Raw genomic sequence first — 19,104 nt, forward strand, 5'->3', positions numbered from 1 at the left:
TCTGAGTGTGTGTGTGTGTGTGTGTGTGTGAGTGTGTGTGTGTGTGTGTGTGTGTACTCCTGCACTGCTCACCTGACGGGTTCTTGATCACACAGCTAGTGGCTCCGTGCAGATCCGCATGAACATACAGGTCTCCTGAAACACACACACACACACACACAGTGCTCAGAGAAGCAGAGAGCATCATGGGAAACAGCAGGAGGCGGGGCCTCACCTGCCCGCAGGTAACGCTTGACGATCATCTCGTTCTGCTGCTGGTCTCGACCCGCGATGATCAGATAGTTCTCAGAGCTCAGGAACCACAGGAACTTCTCGAACCTGCCCACACAAACACACACACACACACACACACGTCAGACACACACTCACACACACCTGCAGAGACACACGGGTGTTTTCTTTACCAGTACACCTTCCTGGCCTTCTGGATGCTGGTCACCGTCTGCACGTCCTTCAGCGTCTGCTTGGTCTTCTTCTCCGCTGACTTGAAGGCCTGAGACCAGAAACACACACACACACACACACACATTCAGCACACACACACACATTCAGCACACACACACACATTCAGCGCGCACACACACATTCAGCACACACACACACATTCAGCGCGCACACACACATTCAGCACACACACATTCAGCACACACACACACATTCAGCACACACACACACATTCAGCGCGCACACACACATTCAGCACACACACACACATTCAGCACACACACACACATTCAGCGCGCACACACACATTCAGCACACACACACACATTCAGCACACACACACACATTCAGCGCGCACACACACATTCAGCACACACACACACATTCAGCACACACACACACATTCAGCGCGCACACACACATTCAGCACACACACACACATTCAGCACACACACACACATTCAGCACACACACACACATTCAGCACACACACACACATTCAGCACACACACATTCAGTGCGCACACACACATTCAGCACACACACATTCAGCACACACACACACATTCAGCACACACACACACATTCAGCACACACACACACATTCAGCATACACACACACATTCAGCACACACACACACATTCAGCACACACACACACACACACATTCAGTGCGCACACACACATTCAGTGCGCGCGCACACACACACACACACACACACACACACACACATTTAGCGCACACGCACACATTCAGCACACACACACACACACACACCTTCTGTGCCGCCTCCACTGTCTTCTGCTCCTTCTTGGCTGCGCTTCTCTTGCTGTCGTAATACCTGAGGAGATCAGCAGCACACACCTTCAGTGAGAGAGAGTGTGTCTGTGTGTGTAAGTAGTGTGTATGGGTGTGTGTGAATAAAAGTATATATGTCTCTGTGTGTGTGAGTAGTGTGTATGGGTGTGTGTGAATAAGTGTATATATGTCTGTGTGTGTGTGTGTGTGAGTGTGTGTGTGTGTGTACTGGCCTCTTAGCATTAGCGTGCGCAGACAGGTTGATGTCGATGTCCACCAGCACTGCTTTCTCTCGGCTGCGGCTCTTTTTCCCGCTCTGCAGCTCTGCGGCTCCGCCCTCTGGACACGCCTCCGGGTTCCTGAAACACAGGTGCAGCAGTGGACAGGTGAGTGTGTATGTGTGTGTGTGTGTGTGTGTGTTCACCTGAGCAGCAGGGTGATGTGCTGCAGTGACAGGTGTGTGTGTGTGTGTGTGTGTGTGTGTGTGTGTGTGTGTGTGTGTGTGTGTGAGTGTTCACCTGAGGGTGATGTGCTGCAGTGATAGGTGTGTGTGTGTGTGTGTGTGTGTGTGTGTGTGTTCACCTGAGCAGCAGGGTGATGTGCTGCAGTGACAGGTGTGTGTGTGTGTGTGTGTGTGTGTGTGGGTGTGTGTGTGTGTGTGTGTGTGTTCACCTGAGCAGCAGGGTGATGTGGTTGCTCTGCAGCTTCAGCTCTTTGATAGCGCAGGCCACTGGGTCTCCCGCCGCCTGCGCCTCCGTCACCATCCGCCCGATCTCCACCCAGTCCACCTGATTGGCCAGAGCGCTGCGCACCACCTGCAGAGCCCGCTGCACCACCGGCAGGTTCAGCTCCACCAGCTCCCCCTTCAGCCGCTCCACCTCCTGCAGCACACACACACACGGACACACACACCTGCAGTCAACAACACACACCTGCACTAGGATAATGACTACACACACACACACACACACACCTGAGCCTGATGCAGAGCCTCCAGACGCTGCTGGTGGTCCTTCCGCACGTTCTCCAGCTTCTTCAGCGCCTGCTTCTCCTGCTGCAGCGCCCGCATGTCCAGCTTCTGGCTCTCCATCTGAGAGAAGAACTCATCCACCGCCTGACACACACACACACACACACACACACACACACACACACACACACACAGACACACAGACACACAGACACACAGACACACACACACACACACACACACACACACACACACACACACACACACACACATTTCATAGGTTTTGTGTTTTATTTAATACTCTACAGCAGAGGTGTGGACTCGAGTCATGTGACTTGGACTCGAGTCAGACTCGAGTCATGAATTTGATGACTTCAGACTCGACTTGACAAAATATGAAAAGACTTGCAACTCGACTTGGACTTGAACATAAATGACTCGGACTTTCACTTGGACTTGCGCCTATTGACTTGTAAAGACTTGCTACTTTCTATAAAAAGCCCAAAGATAAAAAGTATGTTGACAGAACGCTCAATCTCTGCTGTGTGTGCGTGTGTGACAGAGAGCATGCACGCATACTTTCGACCACTAGCGCTTTGTGGCGCACTTCCGTGTTTTTGCACCAGCGGGAAATTTGAAGATGCCATTTTCATTCTGAATCGGAGAGTGAAATAAACACATCCGCGGTCTGCTCCTTTTGTTTTATTCAGCGGATTTACAACATCTGTCAAAGGTAAGAGACTTTACTACTCGCAATGTGTTACTGTTGTGCAAAAGCATTGTTTTACTGTTGTGTATAAGTCAATGAACTTCAGTTTTTTTAAACCAAATTTACCCTCTCGTGATTTATTTCATATAATTATGAATGAACATGGCTGTAATTTATGTTTTTGCACTTGGTCGTTTGTGTCAATGCGCATATTATGTTTTATCTTTGTGTTTTGCCCATCCTCTGACAGTATTTTCTAACTATTTAATTAGTAGTAACATTAATTACATGCCATAATAACTAGATATATAATTTATTTTTAAAGCTATTAAAACTGTAAAAAAAAAAAAGTTTTTTGTTATTTTCTGGTGACATTTTGCAATAAGGTTTCTTTAGTTAATCTATGTACTAACATGAACTAATAATGAACTATACTTATAAACCTCTATTAATTATAGTTTAACATTTACTATTGCATTATTACAATTTAAAGTTATGCTTGTTAACATTAATGTTAATGCACTGTGAGTTAACAAGAATTAACCAATAATTTTATTTCCATTAATTAAAGCATAAAATAATGAATACTGTAATGAACTGCACTGCATTGTTTGTTCACATTAGTACATACATAAACTTAATTAATTAATACAACCTTATTGTAAAGTGTTACATTTTTCATATTTTGGATTAATACTATTAATTTTATTTAGTATTTAAAACCTTAAAGGTATTTTTATTATTGTTGATGTTATGCCTCTTAGCAATATTTTAGTCCTCTATATGTTTTTTAATTAAATTTTTATTGTGAGATTGTAGTGTAATGCATCTATATTGTTGAATTTCTGTTTGTTTGTTTTTCTGTATTTCCCCCTCTATATTTAAGGATTATCTACTATTTTTAAAGTACTTAAAACCAACCATCTAATAAAAAATACAATTAACAATCACATTTTGTTTCATGAGTGTCTTTGTCCCTGTTTTGTAGGACTCTTATTTTAACAGATTTCATTTGGAAACACTTGACTAATCATTCAATTAAAGTTTTACCTTTATTATTCCATCACTCAATGAGATCATTTAATTGTGAGTTGAATTACTCCATTTGTAATTGTTTTTAAATAAACTAAAAACGAAGACTTGTTTTATTCAGTTTGTTGAATGTGAACTTCTCTACGTTACATATTAAAAGATATTTAAAACCACTATAAATGTATTTAAACTAATATTTAAATTTATATAACTGTTTCACTGTGGGTATTTCTATTTTAATTTATTTAGCACATTTATTGGCTATTCAAACATGGAAACAAGTTTTAGATACTTTGTGGCTCTAATAAATGGTTAAACATAACAATATCCCTGCAGAAAAATCCAGCTTAAACCAGCCCAGGCTGGTAAGCTGGTTTTAGCTGGTCAACCAGGCTGGTTTTAGAGGGGTTTTGGTCATTTCCAGGCTGGTTTCCAGCCATTTCCAGCCTGGTCTTAGCTGGTCAGGCTGGAAGCTGACCAGCAAAATCCAGCTAAAACCGGCTTGACCAGCCTGGTTTAAGCTGGACATAGCTGGTTTTAGCTGGTCATCTCCCAGCCTGACCAGCTAAGACCAGGCTGGAAATGGCTGGAAACCAGCCTGGAAATGGCCAAAACCCCTCTAAAACCAGCCAACCAGCCTAGGCTGGTTCAAGCTGTTTTTTTCAGTAGGGATTTTTGACAAAATGTTCTAAAATGATTGTTTACAAGTGCCTAAGTGGGATTCGAACCCCGTTCTTTATGAAAAGAAAGAAAAATCTGATTGGCTCTGACATTACTTTCACCAGTGGGCAGGTACTTCAATCTGATTTGCTGGTCTCTCAGGCGCGTATTCAGTCTCTCTGCGTTTGCTTGAGTTTTGTCCACACTGGCGCTTCATAATTTTCCTGCTTTTGCTCTCCAGAGATCCTACTGATAAATTGATTATTCCAGAATGTTGATATGGTTTATATATTGCTACACTATTTAGTAACAATACACGAAAAACTATGAGGTTAAGGTAAATTCTATAATAAATACTAGTGTTTTTGAGAGTTAGGTATACTGCCTATGTTTAAGCCTAGTATTATTTACAAGTTGTTATTGAATGCTTCAGCATACTGTAGTATTAAGAATAGTGAACTGATAAAATGAAATACAGAGTGTAGTTTTACTACAGTAAAGTGTGGTGAATTGTAGTATAATATACCCAATACTGTAAAAAAACTACAGCACTGGGTTATTTGTTTATATTACACTTGTGTTACCATAGCAACTATAATATGACCCCAACAGATTAATTAAAGTACTTTACTATAGTACTGTTCAAAACCCTGTCCATGCCAATAGATGTGTTCAGGGGCCCTGTGGAACAGCTTTTCCTCAAAATGAAGAGGATGACATGGAAAATGTCCTCCACAATCTCATCAATAATGTGGAAGACAGCAGAGACGTGTTCACTTTATTTTAGTTGCCATGATAAAATGGGATTGATAGTGAGAGTTATTTAAAGAGTGAATAGTACAGTAGGCTATAATACCTAATCAAGTTTTTCCTTATTTTTATCACAGTTACATTTCTGCTTGCGTTACTTATATTTTTGTTTAAATGTTTTTTATTTGATTAGTATGGTGAACCTTTTGGATGTTTAATAAATGTTTGTAAAACAAAATGCATTCTTTACATCCAACCTCTATTCTCTGTCTTTAAGTGTTTGTAACTGGAAATATCTCGTCATATAACATACAGCCAAAATATTATGGTTTATTAGATAAAAAATTTAATATGTAAGTCTATTTTAGTATTTTGGTTATTGTTAATAGTGCCTCAATATAAATCATATCAAAAAGCACAAAAGGAAGAGGAAACACAAGACTCAAATTCTGCATATAATCTCTGAGAGCGCGCAGGAAAATGTGTGCGTGAGCAGTGCATATTTGAGAGCGAGAAAATTTGCGCGTGAGCAGCGTATATTTGAGAACTCGCAAGCAGTTTTGTCCACAGAGGAAATCGTTGCACGAGCATCACACAAGGTAGAGTATGTGCTACCATTTTACATTGCTGCTAGACAGATTTGCATCTCCATCTCTTCAGCACACACGAGATTCAATTGACAAAATACCAAGTTCACTCAATTTTACTTTGCAGCATACAGGAGTTGTTGGTCTACTGCTGCCTCATTGAGGTTGTTTATGTAGTTTTAGTTAATCACAAGTTGATCACAGAAGACATAACATAGCACAACTAATCTTTAATGAATTAGACAGCAGTAGACCTGCAATTTCTGTGGGATGTGAGGCAAAATGGAGTCTTTTTTTGGTGGAACTCATTCTTGTGCAATGTGCTGTGTAGACGAGACGCAGCACTGTTTAGCACTTTTTCAGAAAATTACATTTGTATCTTTATATATCTAAGCAATGTTCTTTCATTAAAAAAAGGTTTGTTTAATAAATACAGATCTTACAGCCATACATAATCTGTTTAAATTTTATTTTTCTGTTAAAAAGACTCGAAAAGACTCGAAAATCAAACCATAGGACTTTGGACTTGAATCGAGACTTGTTGCCTTTGACTTGGGACTTGACTCGGGACTTGCCTGTCTTGACTCGGGACTTGACTCGGGACTTGAGGGCAATGAATTGAGACTTACTTGTGACTTGCCAAACAATGACTTGGTCCCACCTCTGCTCTACAGACTGAAAATTCTCTTCCCTAATCGCACAACACACACACACACACACACACACACACGCACACGCACACACACCTTGTTGAAGGACTCAAACTCAACATAGCGGCTCTTCACATGCTGACAGAAGAGGAACGGGTGAAACTCCTCATACCTGCAACAGAGAGAAGGAAAGAAGAGCACAGGTGTGTTTATCAGAGTCAGATGGAGAACAGGTGAGTCAGACGGAGAACAGGTGAGTCAGATGGAGAACAGGTGAGTCAGACGGAGAACAGGTGAGTCAGACGGAGAACAGGTGAGTCAGACGGAGAACAGGTGAGTCAGAAGGAGAACAGGTGAGTCAGATGGAGAACAGGTGAGTCAGACGGAAAACAGGTGAGTCAGATGGAGAACAGGTGAGTCAGACGGAGAACAGGTGAGTCAGACGGAAAACAGGTGAGTCAGACGGAGAACAGGTGAGTCAGACGGAGAACAGGTGAGTCAGACGGAGAACAGGTGAGTCAGACGGAGAACAGGTGAGTCAGACGGAGTCAGACGGAGAACAGGTGAGTCAGACGGAGAACAGGTGAGTCAGACGGAGAACAGGTGAGTCAGACGGAGAACAGGTGAGTCAGACGGAGAACAGGTGAGGGAGATTCACATACGTCAGCAGCTCTTCAGCAGCGTCACCCGCACACACATTGGGTTTCTGCTCACTCTTCTGGATGATGAAGCCCTGAGGAAAACACAGATACTCAAGGTCAGCATATGTGCACACACACACACACTCACTTTCAGAGAAACACACACTCACCTGTCCACTGAAGTTGGCTGTCTTCTGCATGTATTCTTCAGCCATCTGTAGAGCCTCCAGAACCTTCAGACTCACTGACAGGAGAAACAGCTGACTGAATAAACTCTCTCTCTCTCACACACACACACACACACACACACACACACACTCTCTCTCACACACACACACACACTCTCTCTCTCTCTCTCTCTCTTTACCCTGGGTGAGGTCAGTCTGACTGTCCACCTTATAGAGACCGGACATCCCCACCGATGCCAGACAGTGTTCGATGAGTGGCCCACCATATGCTGCAACACACACACACACACACACACACACACACACACACACACACACACACACACACACACACACACACACACAGCATGAGCACGCAGGTGTGTGTTCCAGCAGTGGTGTATAAAGCAGCAGAGAGACGTACGCAGATGAGGATTGAGGATCCGCTTCAGCTGATCTCCAGTCTGAGCTCCAGACAGAACCTGAGTGAGCCTGAGAGAGAGAGAGAGCAGCGTCAAAATGTGTGTGTGTGTGTGTGTGTGTGTGTGTGTACCTCTGCAGGCTGATGATGGGCTCCTCCGCTCTGGCGTGTGTGTGTGTGTGTGTGTACCTCTGCAGGCTGATAATGGGCTCCTCCGCTCTGGCGTTCTCCACTGGATATCGTTCCCTCACGGCGATCTTCACGTCTTCAGCCTCCGCCGTCCGGAAGCGGAGCAGATTCAGGATCATGAATTGATGATCTGTCAGGATGATGTTCCCCTGCGCACACACACAGACACACACACACACACACACACACACACACACACACACACAGACAGACAGACAGACAGACAGACAGACAGACAGACAGACACACACACACACACACACACACACACACACACACAGTTAAGGGCTGATCACACTGCACTGACTTTTGTTTGACAGGAGGAACAGGAGCGCAGTGCTCTTTATTATGTCGGTAGTGTGTGTGTGTGTGTGTGTGTGTGTGTGTGTGTGTGTGTGTGTGTGTTCAGCAGTTAGAGAGTCACTCCGTCATTCAGCTCAGTATAGTCCAGCAGCTGATGATCAGAGCTCCTCTTGCCGTGTGTTCATGGTTTCGGCTGCTGCTGTTGTTTCCGGCTTCTCCTTTGTGTTTTGGCGCTTCACTCTCGCGTTTGTCTTGTTCTGACAGGATCAGATATCAGAGCTCTTTAATGATCACGAGCAGGTTATTAGTGTGAGCTCAAGAAGCTTGTTATTTCAGATATAGACGCGACCATGGCTGTTTCTCAACATGCGTTCTTCAGCGGTCTCGTGTCCTCGTGTAACGTCATCATCAGCTGCCAAAGTTCAGTTCCAAAACTGAAGACCGCAAGAACAGAGGACGCGTGACACTTCCCACATGTGTTCTGGATATGGAGCACGCACCGATGCAGACTTGAGCACTGAACTCGCTCTGGAAGTCCCTGAAGTCATTGCGACTGGAGGTGGGAAGCGCAGCAGTCTAACCCGATTTATTATTGAAGTGCAGAGATGACACTTATTTAGCTCAGGAGTTTCCCTAAACGAGACGGTGAATATGAACATCAGCATGGACATCTGAATAAAGGAATGAACACATTAAAGGTGCTTCTTTGCTGAAATCGGTAGTAAAATCTGTGTTATTTATGTGGTGCAGAGTATAATGATAAAGTTTTTATGCAGAATATATATTTTGAAAAGGGGAAAACAGTGCATCTCTGTATGAATGCTGCAATGTTTAAATAAGTTTCCATTTAAAATGTGTGAAGAACGCAGCATCTCATTCCTCACAGGCACTGCCCTCGCGCTCTCCTGACTTCGCTCTTTCAAGGACACTTGGCAAGTCCGTTCTCTGCGTTCTTGGAATTGAGAAACAGCACTGGTTAATCCCAGACCAGTCTTCTTCAATTTTTATCTTGTTTAATGTCAACTAACTGCTTAGGAGCGTTATCGCCACCTACTGTACTCACACACTGGACAGGTCAGACTTCCCTATTTCAGTCATCATTTACTTATTATATCGTAATAATCATTTCAACATCTGTGCAGGATTAAACTCAAATGATGTAAATAAAATAATGAGACTTTATTCACATCTCCACACGCAAAGAAGAAAACACAACACAGCGTCTAATTGTAGGATTAAGTGTAATGAAGTAATGGAGGATCGTAATGTTTCATGCTTAGTTAAAATCATTTGGTGTTAAATATTAAATAAAGCAACATTAACATCAATTACTACAGTTCATCAAATTAATACAGTTATAAACTAATACACTGCTGTATCCTTTACTAGAGTGGAGCAGCTGTTAGTGATGTAGACAGATATACTTATTGATTTTATTGTCTTTAACAGTTCATTTGTCTGTATTACTATAATTGTTGCAACTATAATTACCACAGATTACCGGTACTTTATGGCTTAAAAACACCATATAACAACATCAGAACAACATATGACTGTAAACGACTGCAGAGTTTAATGTGGGAAATCATTATTAAACAGTTATAAGAACATTAAGCCAATAAATACATTTAAATGGATAGAGTAAAACATTACTATAGTGTTATTCGTTTATTAAATCATCATTTCAGCATGGTGACGTCACCGGCCCGTGAACATGTCCTGCCTGATATCAGACTATCACAGAACAGTAACAGAGATCATTTCAGCATAACTCACTGTTACTCAGCATCAGCATGTTCATTAATGAGGGTCTGTTTGTGGATTCCTGAAGCTGTAGAAATTACCCAGTGAATATGCTGGGGGTGTTGATATTGTCTACAGGAGTTTCTGCTATATTGACTCTGTCTGATAATATTGATCATCTATGAGTGACAGCACACTGCTCAGCCTATCACAGCAGATGACCATCGCCAACCATCTGCACCCGTCTGCATCGCCATGTGTGCGCAACACGTCTGTTTATCACACTATTATTGACTATAAACATATAAATATATTGATGACGATGTCCAAGAAGACGTTAATAACATGAACATGCCTCATCAGCCATATACGGTGTGCTGGATCATGTGTGTGCCGGATCAAGTGTGTGCTGGATCATGTGTGTGCTGGATCATGTGTGTGCTGGATCATGTGTGTGCTGGATCATGTGTGTGCTGGATCATGTGTGTGCTGGATCATGTGTGTGCCGGATCATGTGTGTGCCGGATCATGTGTGTGCCGGATCATGTGTGTGTGCTGGATCATGTGTGTGATGGATCATGTGTGTGCTGGATCATGTGTGTGCTGGATCATGTGTGCGCTGGATCATGTGTGCGCTGGATCATGTGTGCGCTGGATCATGTGTGTGTGCTGGATCATGTGTGTGCTGGATCATGTGTGTGCTGGATCATGTGTGTGCTGGATCATGTGTGTGCTGGATCATGTGTGTGTGCTGGATCATGTGTGTGCTGGATCATGTGTGTGCTGGATCATGTGTGTGCTGGATCATGTGTGTGCTGGATCATGTGTTCTGGATCGTGCGTGCGCTGGATCATGTGTGCTGGATCATGTGTGTGCTGGATCATGTGTGCTGGATCATGCGTGTGCTGGATCGTGCGTGTGCTGGATCGTGCGTGTGCTGGATCATGTGTGTGCTGGATCATGTGTGCTGGATCGTGCGTGTGCTGGATCGTGCGTGTGCTGGATCGTGCGTGTGCTGGATCGTGCGTGTGCTGGATCGTGCGTGTGCTGGATCGTGCGTGTGCTGGATCGTGCGTGTGCTGGATCGTGTGTGTGCTGGATCGTGTGTGTGCTGGATCGTGTGTGTGCTGGATCGTGTGTGTGCTGGATCGTGTGTGTGCTGGATCGTGTGTGTGCTGGATCGTGTGTGTGCTGGATCGTGTGTGCGCTGGATCATGTGTGTGCTGGATCGTGTGTGTGCTGGATCGTGCGTGTGCTGGATCGTGCGTGTGCTGGATCGTGCGTGTGCTGGATCGTGCGTGTGCTGGATCGTGTGTGTGCTGGATCGTGTGTGTGCTGGATCGTGTGTGTGCTGGATCATGTGTGCGCTGGATCATGTGTGTGCTGGATCGTGTGTGTGCTGGATCGTGTGTGTGCTGGATCGTGCGTGTGCTGGATCATGTGTGCTGGATCGTGCGTGTGCTGGATCATGTGTGCTGGATCGTGTGTGTGCTGGATCATGTGTGTGCTGGATCATGTGTGTGCTGGATCATGTGTGTGCTGGATCATGCGTGTGCTGGATCATGCGTGTGCTGGATCATGCCTGTGCTGGATCATGTGTGTGCTGGATCATGTGTGTGCTGGATCATGCCTGTGCTGGATCATGTGTGTGCTGGATCATGTGTGTGCTGGATCATGTGTGTGCTGGATCATGTGTGTGCTGGATCATGTGTGCTGGATCATGTGTGTGCTGGATCATGTGTGTGCTGGATCATGCGTGTGCTGGATCATGCGTGTGCTGGATCATGTGTGTGCTGGATCATGTGTGTGCTGGATCATGTGTGTGCTGGATCATGTGTGCTGGATCATGCCTGTGCTGGATCATGTGTGTGCTGGATCATGTGTGTGATGGATCATGTGTGTGATGGATCATGTGTGCTGGATCATGTGTGTGATGGATCATGTGTGTGTGTGCTGGATTATGTGTGTGCTGGATTATGTGTGTGCTGGATCATGTGTGTGCTGGATCATGTGTGTGATGGATCATGTGTGTGTGTGCTGGATTATGTGTGTGATGGATCATGTGTGTGTGTGCTGGATTATGTGTGTGATGGATCATGCGTGTGCTGGATCATGTGTGTGCTGGATCATGTGTATGATGGATATGACTGTACCACTCAGTGGAGACGGGCCTTTACTGACGTACAGCTCCAGGGTCAGCTGATACGCTCAGTGTGTGTGTGTGTGTGTGTGTGTGTGTGTGTGTGTGTGTGTATGTGTGTGTATGTGTGTGTGTGTGTGTTCTCACTCTGTCGTACAGCTCCAGGATCAGGTGATACGCCGCCTCATCCGACCCGAACTGAAGGTCCACGATTCTGTCGACTCCAAGCTGCCGCACGTGCACCAGGCGGCGGGACTTCAGATGCTTACGGCACTGGCAGAGCAACACACACACACACACACACACACACAAAGTCAGTGATCAGCACACACACTCCTCATGGCTGTAATCTGCAGAACACACACACACACCTTCATGGCGAATCCGGACGGCATCATGTTCTTCGGCCAGTCGAACTCTGTGCAGTGAATCCTGATGCCAGACTCAATCAGCAGCACCGCCTTACACTCCGGCCTGAGCAACATGTGTGTGTGTGTGCGCATGTACAACAACACATCACTGTATATTCATTATAATCACACACCTCAGCACTAATATCAGACATTACTGCACACAGAGAGAGAGAGAGAGAGAGTGTGTGTATGCTTGTGTGAATATTTCAATGTCAGTGTGTGTGTCTGTTTGTATATAAGTGTGTGTGTGTGTCACTCACTTCTGCAGCCTGATCAGGTATGTTTTGTTGTCGATGTCATAGATGTTGTTGACTCTCATTCCTACACAACTGTACACACACACACACACACACACAGGCTCGTCAGTGGTCTCCTCAGCATGGCGGATGTAAACACTGCTCTTCAGTGTAGTTCTTCTCACCTCGCGTTGATTTCCGCGATGGCGGCTCTGATGTCCACCGTGTTGAATCTGCCCTTCATGACTGATGATGATGATGGTTATTAATATTCTGATGATTATTGTTTATGGCATAAACTCTGAACCCGCTCATCTGACACGCGACGCGCTCCCGCCTACTGTGCGCATGCGCATCTGCTGGAGTACGGGAGCCCGTTAGCGTTTCTCCTGAGCCAGCAGCGGTCAACACGGTAGTGATGTCGAACGACCGGTAAGAAACCGAACGAACGGAGCTTTAGTCACGGTCTGTCGGGCAGATGATGAAGATGCTGAAGCAGCGGTGATGCGACATCCGCCTGCTGACCGTCATGCACCGGGAACTGCGTTTAACACTCCCGAAAGCCGCCGTTTCTCCGGTGTTCAGAGCGCGGAGCGGGCGGGCATGAGTGCGGAGAGCCGAGAACCGGGATCCAGCACCGGCACCGGCCAGCTCTCGCGCTCAGGTCAGACTCTTCGATTGATTGATAAACCGATCGGCGACCACTGCGATCGATCAGCGGGAGCGCGGGTCAGGGTTCAGGCGCGCGCCGTCGCCATGGAGACGGAGAGACTCGCGCTTGACCGATCGCTGTGGCGAGACCGGAAGCTCGTTTGTTGATTAAATGTTGAATTCCGGCTGACATGAGGAATGAACGTAAGCATCAAGTGTGTGTGTGTGTGTGTGTGTGTGTGTGTGTGTGTGTTTTACTGTGTTGACTGTAGATTACAGGATCCTCCAGAAGATCGGGGAGGGCACCTTCTCTGAGGTGCTGAGGGTGCAGAGCCTGAGGGACGGACAACACTACGCCTGCAAGACCATGAAGCAGAGCGTGCACAGGTACAGGATGACGTCACGCCGTGTGTGTGTGTTTGTGTGTGTGTGTGTGTGATCAATGTCATTGATGGATTGTGTTGTGTTGTGGTCAGTGTGGAGCAGGCGCACAGTCTGAGGGAGGTGCAGGCCATGAAGCGTCTGAATCCCCATCCCAACATCCTGCAGCTGCACGAGCTCCTGTAGTGAGTGACACACACACACACACACACACCGAGGTACTGAACGCGAGCTGAGCTAACACACAGACACACACACACTCTCTCTGCTCTGCAGTGATGAAGACTCCGGCAGCCTGTCGCTCATCTGCGAACTGATGGACATGAACATCTACCAGCTCATCAAAGGTGTGTGTGTGTGTGTGTGTGTTGCAGGCTGTGATGAACCGTAAGAGTGTGTGTGTGTGTGTGTGTGTGACTCTGCTTCTGTTGTCTGCAGGCCGCCAGTATCCTCTATCTGAGAGCAAAGTCAGGCACTACATGTTCCAGCTGTGCCGGTCTCTGGATCACATGCACAGGTCACACACACACATACATACCCACATGCACTAACACACATGCGCACACACACACACATGCGCACACACTCATCACTGTCCTCTATCTGCTCACAGCCACGGGATCTTCCACAGAGACGTGAAGCCGGAGAATATCCTGATCAGAGTAAGCAGACGAGAGTGAGTGTGTGTGTGTGTGTGTGTGTGTGTGTGTGATGGGAGCATCTCCTGACTGTGTTGATGATGATGATGGTGTGTGTGTGTAGAGCGAGGTGCTGAAGCTGGCAGATTTCGGCTCCTGCAGGAGCATCTTCTCCAAGCCTCCACACACCGAGTACATCTCCACCCGCTGGTACCGCGCGCCCGAGTGCCTGCTGACCGACGGGCACTACTGCCAGAAGATGGACCTGTGGAGCGCCGGCTGTGTGTTCTACGAGCTGCTCAGGTACGGGTGTGTGCTGGTCTGAGCTCAGAGTGTGTGTGTGTGCGCGCTCTGACCTCTCCTCTCTCCTCCTGCAGTCTGTCTCCGCTGTTCCCGGGCCGGAATGAGCTGGATCAGGTCAACAAGATCCACGATGTTCTGGGGACGCCGGACGCCACACTGCTGCAGAAGTTCAAACAGTGAGATGAACACACACCTCAGACCACACACACACACACACACAGAGATCAGGTGTTCAGGAGTCTCCAGCACTGTGTGTGTGTGTGTGTGCGCAGGTCTCGGGCGATGCGCTTCGACTTCCCTCCTCGTAAGGGCTGTGGGTTCTCTGTGCTGGTCCCGCACTGCTCTGCAGCCGCTCTCTCCCTGCTGCACCTGATGTTGACCTATGACCCCGAGCAGCGCATCAGTGCCCGCGCAGCGCTGCAGCACCCCTGCTTCAGAGACCTGCGGTGAGCAAACACACACCCACCCTGCAGCACCGCGCTTCTGACGAACATCACCACACACACACACACACACACACACACACACACACACACACACACACACACACACACACACACACACACACACACACACACACACACATTCACTCACTCACTCCAAAAATGCACCCCAAACACACACTCACCAAACACACACATGCAGCAAACACACACACACAGCAAACACACACACACATGCCAAACACACACGCAGCAAACACTCTTTTCTCTCATACCACCACAGGAGACTGAGCTTCTGACACACACACACACACACACACACACACACACACACACACACACACACACACACACACACACAGCGGTCAGCTCCTTCATCTCTCCTGCTGACTATAGCACTGTCCTCTATATCATATTAATCATCATCCCGGCCCTAAAGGACACACACACACCAAACACACTTCAGTAGCGTGTACGATCATCAGCCAGTGTGTGTGTGTGTGTGTGTGTGCTGCAGGATGGCGGAGCGGAAGGCAGTGAGTCTGCGGAGAGCTGTTGGCGAGTCCAGCAGTGTGCCAGTGGCGGTGGATCAGCGGTGGCGTGTGGCACGGCAGGGCCGGAGACAGGTCAGAACACACACACACACACACACACACACACACACACACACACACACACACACACACACACACACACACACACACACACACACACACACACACACACACACACACACACACCCTCCACTGACCTGCACTGGTGTTTCCTGATCCTCGTTTTCTCTGCAGCACCTGAAGCAGGTGGGTGATCCGCTCAGCAGACGGAACGCTCCTCATTTCCCCCTGGAGCTGCCCAAACTCAATGTAGTGATCCCCACGCCGAAGATCCCGTACCCGCTCTCCAGCCTTCCGGCTCTGAGCGTCTCTCACCGCGGCTCTCTGCCCGCCATCTCTAAAAAGTGCCACTCGCGTCTCAACAAAGTAATCATTTCACACACACACACACACACACACACACAGACCCAGCAGATAACCTGACCACTGTGTCCTGTGTGTGACCTGTGTGTGCTCTCCATCTGCAGAAGCCCAAAGAGGAGCCGCACCGATTAAAGAGCTACTACATGCCTCCACTAGAGCGCAATCCTGAAAACTACTGACCAACACCACCATTACAGACCACTACTGACCGACACCACCACTACAGACCACTACTGACCAACACCACCATTACAGACCACTACTGACCGACACCACCACAACAGACCACTACTGACCAACACCACCACAACAGACCACTACTGACCAACACCACCACAACAGACCACTACTGACCAACACCACCACAACAGACCACTACTGACCAACACCACCACAACAGACCACTACTGACCAACACCACCATTACAGACCACTACTGACCAACACCACCACAACAGACCACTACTGACCAACACCACCATTACAGACCACTACTGACCAACACCACCACAACAGACCACTACTGACCAACACCACCACAACAGACCACTACTGACCAACACCACCATTACAGACCACTACTGACCGACACCACCATTACAGACCAACACCACCACTACAGACCACTACTGACCAACACCACCATTACAGACCACTACTGACCGACACCACCACAACAGACCACTACTGACCGACACCACCACAACAGACCACTACTGACCAACACCACCATTACAGACCACTACTGACCAACACCACCATTACAGACCACTACTGACCAACACCACCATTACAGACCACTACTGACCAACACCACCATAACAGACCACTACTGACCAACACCACCATTACAGACCACTACTGACCAACACCACCATTACAGACCACTACTGACCGACACCACCATAACAGACCACTACTGACCAACACCACCATTACAGACCACTACTGACCAACACCACCACTACAGACCACTACTGACCAACACCACCATTACAGACCACTACTGACCAACACCACCACAACAGACCACTACTGACCAACACCACCATTACAGACCAACACCACCATTACAGACCACTACTGACCGACACCACCATTACAGACCACTACTGACCGACACCACCATTACAGACCACTACTGACCGACACCACCATTACAGACCACTACTGACCAACACCACCATTACAGACCACTACTGACCAACACCACCACAACAGACCACTACTGACCAACACCACCACTACTGACCAACACCACCATTACAGACCACTACTGACCAACACCACCATTACAGACCAACACCACCATTACAGACCACTACTGACCAACACCACCATTACAGACCACTACTGACCGACACCACCATTACAGACCACTACTGACCGACACCACCATAACAGACCACTACTGACCAACACCACCATTACAGACCACTACTGACCGACACCACCATTACAGACCACTACTGACCAACACCACCATTACAGACCACTACTGACCGACACCACCATAACAGACCACTACTGACCGACACCACCATTACAGACCACTACTGACCAACACCACCATTACAGACCACTACTGACCGACACCACCATTACAGACCACTACTGACCGACACCACCATTACAGACCACTACTGACCGACACCACCACAACAGACCACTACTGACCGACACCACCACTACAGACCACTACTGACCGACACCACCACAACAGACCACTACTGACCAACACCACCACAACAGACCACTACTGACCAACACCACCATTACAGACCACTACTGACCGACACCACCATTACAGACCACTACTGACCAACACCACCATTACAGACCACTACTGACCAACACCACCATTACAGACCACTACTGACCGACACCACCATTACAGACCACTACTGACCGACACCACCATTACAGACCACTACTGACCAACACCACCATTACAGACCACTACTGACCAACACCACCATAACAGACCACTACTGACCAACACCACCATTACAGACCACTACTGACCAACACCACCATTACAGACCACTACTGACCGACACCACCATTACAGACCACTACTGACCAACACCACCATTACAGACCACTACTGACCAACACCACCATTACAGACCACTACTGACCAACACCACCATTACAGACCACTACTGACCAACACCACCATTACAGACCACTACTGACCAACACCACCATTACAGACCACTACTGACCGACACCACCATTACAGACCACTACTGACCAACACCACCACAACAGACCACTACTGACCAACACCACCATTACAGACCACTACTGACCGAAACTAGAAATCCAGATGAGTCCAGATGAAAACCTCCAGTCCAGAGGGCCACTGGCGGCCAGTGAAACTCCAGCAGTACAGCTCGTCACACAGCTGGCGTCTGTGGTTTGCTCAGCAACAGACGGAACATGTGAACTGTCCATTTCATGTAATCAGGTGTTTGTGGAAACAGGACGCTGTGAGAGCAGCACAGGCTGATATGTGCAGCGGTTCAGAGTCGCTCCTGTTCACACCAGAGTACTGAACTGCATGAGGATGGATGAAGGTGGACTTTAATTCTGTGTGGTCTGAGCGTCTGCTGGTGTCATCGATCTGCTCAGGGACTCTTCCTGCCAGTGCTCGTGTGTGTGTGTTTTATATTTACAGACCTGACTGGCTCACACAGATCTCCTCTATAATAAGCAGACGAGGGTCATCAGAAGCGCTGGGTTGCTGTCAGGAGTCACTGTGACGCATCACCTTCAATAAAGGCCTTTTACTTCACACATCAACATGCTACGATGAGTGCGCCAGCAATCTGCAGTCATTTACCCCACACAC

At 47.3% G+C, this 19,104-nt stretch overlaps 2 protein-coding genes and 1 long non-coding RNA gene across 9 annotated transcripts in view; 1 reads left to right on the forward strand and 2 right to left on the reverse strand.

Annotated features, from left to right (window-relative positions):
* The window catches only part of nemf (nuclear export mediator factor), a 29,439-nt gene extending 16,233 nt beyond the window's left edge, over positions 1 to 13,206 (reverse strand). For 3 of the 6 annotated variants that reach the window (XR_015512785.1, XM_087289552.1, XM_087289554.1), the window contains exons 1-17: positions 13,040 to 13,206; positions 12,879 to 12,947; positions 12,577 to 12,772; positions 12,353 to 12,478; positions 8,020 to 8,168; positions 7,834 to 7,901; positions 7,610 to 7,699; positions 7,413 to 7,486; positions 7,264 to 7,334; positions 6,698 to 6,773; positions 2,217 to 2,357; positions 1,916 to 2,124; positions 1,477 to 1,602; positions 1,223 to 1,286; positions 405 to 493; positions 215 to 318; positions 73 to 135 (exon numbers count right to left, since the gene is read on the reverse strand). Coding sequence is in view for 4 of the 6 variants with exons in the window: in XM_087289552.1 (XP_087145678.1) it covers positions 73 to 135; positions 215 to 318; positions 405 to 493; positions 1,223 to 1,286; positions 1,477 to 1,602; positions 1,916 to 2,124; positions 2,217 to 2,357; positions 6,698 to 6,773; positions 7,264 to 7,334; positions 7,413 to 7,486; positions 7,610 to 7,699; positions 7,834 to 7,901; positions 8,020 to 8,168; positions 12,353 to 12,478; positions 12,577 to 12,708 (1,582 nt within the window). In the remaining 2 variants the exon portion in view is untranslated. 6 annotated transcript variants of the gene reach the window in all.
* LOC147839853 (uncharacterized) overlaps positions 1 to 19,104 on the reverse strand; it is a 195,997-nt gene that overhangs the window by 50,303 nt on the left and 126,590 nt on the right. The gene's annotated exons all lie outside the window — the stretch shown is intronic.
* mok (MOK protein kinase) lies at positions 13,223 to 19,055 on the forward strand. 2 transcript variants are annotated; one of them, XM_087290067.1, is made up of 12 exons: positions 13,223 to 13,709; positions 13,778 to 13,892; positions 13,982 to 14,071; positions 14,163 to 14,233; positions 14,325 to 14,403; positions 14,500 to 14,548; positions 14,649 to 14,827; positions 14,902 to 15,003; positions 15,100 to 15,273; positions 15,788 to 15,896; positions 16,059 to 16,250; positions 16,352 to 19,055. In XM_087290067.1, the coding sequence occupies exons 1-12, from the start codon at positions 13,697 to 13,699 to the stop codon at positions 16,424 to 16,426; spliced, it is 1,248 nt and encodes a 415-aa protein (XP_087146193.1). In that variant the 5' UTR covers positions 13,223 to 13,696; the 3' UTR covers positions 16,427 to 19,055. The 2 variants fall into 2 exon arrangements, with proteins under 2 accessions (XP_087146193.1, XP_087146192.1); XM_087290066.1 differs by having other exon boundaries at positions 13,223 to 13,518.

This window comes from Danio rerio, chromosome 17 (genome assembly GCF_052040795.2).
Source record: "Danio rerio strain M-AB ecotype USA chromosome 17, GRCz13ab, whole genome shotgun sequence".
Lineage (NCBI taxonomy): Eukaryota > Metazoa > Chordata > Actinopteri > Cypriniformes > Danionidae > Danio > Danio rerio.

Bases quoted from the DNA above. Each gene is read 5' to 3' on its own strand.
- mok (XM_087290066.1), top strand. From the start codon at position 13,359: ATGCGACATCCGCCTGCTGACCGTCATGCACCGGGAACTGCGTTTAAC. The intron at 14,072-14,162 runs GTGAGTGACACA...TCTGCTCTGCAG, and splicing joins CAGCTGCACGAGCTCCTGTA to TGATGAAGACTCCGGCAGCC. The intron at 15,004-15,099 runs GTGAGATGAACA...GTGTGTGCGCAG, and splicing joins CTGCTGCAGAAGTTCAAACA to GTCTCGGGCGATGCGCTTCG.